This window comes from Eschscholzia californica, unplaced genomic scaffold (genome assembly GCF_041429995.1).
Source record: "Eschscholzia californica isolate CP2 unplaced genomic scaffold, dmEscCali1.0.p SCAF_3, whole genome shotgun sequence".
Taxonomy (NCBI): domain Eukaryota; kingdom Viridiplantae; phylum Streptophyta; class Magnoliopsida; order Ranunculales; family Papaveraceae; genus Eschscholzia; species Eschscholzia californica.
Window position 1 is genome coordinate 672,771 of NW_028238420.1, and position 4,159 is coordinate 676,929.

The following is a 4,159-nucleotide window of genomic DNA, read 5'->3' on the forward strand; positions in this document are numbered from 1 at the left end:
GAGAGAAACATCCAATAGAAAAAGGAAACAGAATAAGAAAGCTCTATCTCTTCTGCAATTCTAATGGAAATCAATAAAACCCTAACAATTAAATCATACCCATTTCTCTTTCATTGATCAATTAAACCAAAACCCACATATTAATGAGCCACTAGAGAAATTAAACCAATGACAACAAAAATTGAAGAAAAAAAAAAAGAGTGTAAAACCCAAAATATCTAATAATAATAATAATCAAGGAGAGTCATTTTCGGATCGATCAAAGTGGAGAAGAAGACCATTACATTTAGGGCATTCTTCAACCTGTTTAGGTAGCATAAAATACATGAGACAACTCTTGCAACCAGCAACTACCAAGACATTATCTTCATTGTTATAAACAACATTTTGGTCTGGTGGTAATGGAGATGAAGCTGAGGAGGATTCAGATGAAGATTCATCACTATCATCATATAGTACTAAACTATCTTCTTCTTCTTCATCATCTACTTCTTCTCTGTAATTATTATAATAATATTCAGAACCCCCAAATAATCTTGGGTCTTCTTTCACTTTCATCCCATTCATCATATTTATATAATAAATCTCTCCTGTCTGCAACTACCAACAAAAACCCTCTTCAGCAAAAGGAAAATAAAAATCATAACTTTTTGAATCAAAAGTAATTTAAAACTGGAAGAAAAAGAAACCCAGATAAAGTTATCCAAAGAAAAACAATGAAAATCCTAAAATGCCAAAACCAGAAATAAACCCAGCCAGATAAAGTTAGGTAAAATATTGGAACAAAAGAGAGAGAAGAAAAGAAAAAGCTGATTCCTTTTGTGATTTCTTCTCTCTCTTAATAAACCCATTTCTTCATGTTTGTGTTTCTGATAGGGAGTGTGTGAGAAAGGGAAACATTAAAAAAGTGAAACCCTAATAATGAATGAATATTACATTAATGAGCATTAAAGATAGATAGGGTAATGAATGTGAGCATTAAAGATAGATAGGGTATGGGTATGAAAGGAATGACCTTTAAATCGAGGCATTGTTCCCATTCATAAGGAAGAGAAACGTGGGAATTAAGTTCAATGGGTTTATCTTCTTCTTCTTCTTCTGTTGGATTTTCCGGCGGAGAATCAGCAGTAGCTCCTCCTAAAGTAGTAGTAGTAGTAGTAGTACTACCTTCATCATGGAGTGAGAAGTTTTGAAGAGAACGCTCCAAAGAAGCAATATTATTCGCCATGTTTGAAGCTGTATGTATGTATGTATTTGAACCACACCCAGAAAGGAAAGAGGGATAGAAAGTAGAGAGAGAAAGTAGAGAGTGGGAGAGGAGGAGAATAGAATATAAGGAAGAATTTTGGAAAGAGGGGGATAGAAAGAAAAAGAGAGAGAATGGGGAATAATATTTGGTGAGAGTAATCTAAGGAGAAAAAAATGGAGAAAAGGTTTCACAAGTCAGTACTACTACTAACTGGTATGGCATTCCCCCTTTTGATTTTTGATTTTTTCAGAGAGAGAGAGAGAGGAGAGAGAAAGAGTGGACCGGTAAAATCGCACTTACCAAAAAGAATGCCGGAGTTTACTTTTGTAATTCTTTTTATTTTTCAATAGGCACTCTTATATCTTTCGGTTTAATTACATTTTGCTCCTACAAAATGACCCAAATGTCTCTAGCTCCCATTTTCTATTCATTTTAGATTGTCTCTGTCAATTGACTTTTTTTTTAAGACAAACATAACAACTATTGCAAATAAGTGAGGTTTGTTATAGAGATGTTACGACGGAATGAAGTACAATTAAAAAAATAAGTGGAAAAGTTTAAACCAGATTTCCTAGAGTTAATAGCAGATTTATGAGCTCTGCTAGTGTTTAACTTCGTATTTACATACGAAAAGGAAATAGAGGTAAAAGAGGGGGTTAGACTTTTTATTTCCTTAAAGCACATGTTTGGTTGTCTAGTAAACTGACTTTAGCAATTGATTCTCTATTTTGTTGTTTACCTTCTTTTATATCTCTTTCTCCTAGCTTCGTTTCACTTTAGAGAGTCGTCGTTAAATGTTTCACTCTAACCACCCTCATCATAAAAGAGTCTTTTTTTACCTTCTTCTCCGTTCTTCTCTTTTCACCACCATCAACCGACTTCGATCACAATCATCTCCTTCCATCACCATCGCCATCACTGTCACCCTAGTTCGAAGGTTCTTTCTTCTTTCTCTACATTCTAGGAAAAACACAAAACGATAACGAAAGAAAAAGAGGGAATATAGGTAATGGAAGTAGTTGTTGTCGACCCGTGGTGGAAAGATGAAAGGAAAGGTAGAAGAAAAAATGATTTATTTTATAAAGGGTTGACGATAGGCGACTGGTGTTGTCGGCACTTAATGAAGAAATACGGATAGAAAACTACTTTTATGAATATATGTAAAAAAGAATGTTGTGGTGAGACGGAGTGAGGTGTTCCTCTTAAGAGATTAAACACCCTTTTCTAGTGAGGCTTTTTTAAAACTGTGTGACTCACGTGTCCAAAACCGACAATACCATTAACAGTCTCAACACGATTCACTCTACTATGATGTGGTCTTGGAAAGGTGTGTTTAAACAATTCCACATAATTAGTGAGACGGAATGTAGTGCTCCTCTTAAGAGGTTGAACACTCTTTTCTAGTGGAGGCCTTTTAAAACCGTGAGACTCAGATGTGCTAAATCTGCAATATCACTAGCAACCTAGAAGGCCGATCCACACCATCCTATAACAGGTCATCAACAAATCAATTGTTGAATTAAACGACAAAAAAAAGCTAAAGAGACTAAAGTGGAAACTAGTGATATGTAGGGGGCCAAAATAAAAATGAACCTTTTTGTCTTTAAAACAGGGGAGGATACAGAGACGCCATATTCTTCTACTCACTCTTTTGAATCGATCTACCAAACTTTCAACAACAAAAAAGAAAAGAATACATCGGCCGACTGACTCGAAAAACTCAAGATTAGTGTATTAAATATAAATGATCGGGCTTCTCTCCAAGGGCCTTCAAAGTAGTTCTTGTACCCTTCCTTGGGTAGCCCGAGTGAGTTGTTTAGGAAGTCCCAAATTTGTTCTCACAATTGGTTAAGTATTTTTTGTCCCATAATGATTTCATATGTTTGGTTTTAGAATTCCAAAATCCCACTATTACATGTGAAAATCCAACTCCCTATGTCTAAGTTTACGTGTGCTCAGAGTGCGTGACTGTTACATGTTCCTACACAAATTACCACACATTCATTTATCCAAATTTACTACTAGTTCATACACATTTTTTCATTACCAATTACAATTTAAGAAGAGATAACTTTTTTTTTTTAATTTTATAGTGCAATAAAATTTGATCTTTGCAAGGTAGGCAAACTTTAATCTCCATCTTGAGAGCACATATAATAAAAAAAAAACCAAGCTCGGATCTTCGTAAGCAAGCAAGGGGATCGAACGCTTTGGCTATTATCCAGTGTATAAGACGAAGATTTGTTTTTATTCAGAGAGAAATACAGGGCATTGAAGCATGTTCTTAGTTGAAAGGAAGAGAACGATCAAAGAGAGAAAGATGGATTGGTGGAGGAAGTGCTCGGGCGCCTTTTGAAAAACAATACGGGGCACGAAGAGCAATTTAAAAGGCGCCTTTAGCTGCTCTCATGTGAGTGTATTTGTTTTGGGGGGTCTGAACTGGCATCACAGATGTCTGCTCTCAGCTTTCGCTTTCAACAGTTCAGAATCTTTCTTACCCAACCAAGTGAAAAACTCACTTCACTACTCTCTTTAAACTAAAAACTTCCCCACACATATGAAGACACTCCCCTCACTTCTTTTTGTATTTCTCTAAACTCCCCACTCATCTATACCTACTACTTTATGAGTTTCCAAGGGTATAATATGATCATTTCCTAATCCACAATACCCAACAAACTCACTTTCTCTCTCCTCCTCACTTGTCACTTTCCACTTTCAATTTTTTACTTTCCTCACTCCTTCCCATTCTTCCATTAATAAGAAGAAATCTGAATTGACGTTTAGTTTGTTACTTTGTTTTTGCCCTACCCATTTGAATAGCTTATTTCTCCTCATTTTGGGTCCATTTTGGATCGGGCAATTCAAATTTAGACATTTCAGATCCAAACAATGAGAAAAACCAAGCAC

At 35.5% G+C, this 4,159-nt stretch overlaps 1 protein-coding gene across 1 annotated transcript; it reads right to left on the bottom strand.

Moving 5' to 3' along the window:
* Window positions 1-1,559, bottom strand: LOC147547434 (protein CURLY FLAG LEAF 1-like). Its single transcript, XM_086665565.1, has 2 exons — window positions 1,016-1,559; window positions 1-594 (listed from the first exon to the last, which is right to left on the bottom strand). Exons 1-2 carry the CDS (start codon window positions 1,226-1,228, stop codon window positions 235-237), a joined length of 573 nt encoding a protein of 190 aa, XP_086521691.1. The 5' UTR covers window positions 1,229-1,559; the 3' UTR covers window positions 1-234.
* Between the last annotated feature and the right edge of the window lie 2,600 nt (window positions 1,560-4,159).

Bases quoted from the DNA above. Each gene is read 5' to 3' on its own strand.
- LOC147547434 (XM_086665565.1), bottom strand. From the start codon at position 1,228: ATGGCGAATAATATTGCTTCTTTGGAGCGTTCTCTTCAAAACTTCTCA. The intron at 595-1,015 runs GTCATTCCTTTC...TGGTAGTTGCAG, and splicing joins AACAATGCCTCGATTTAAAG to ACAGGAGAGATTTATTATAT.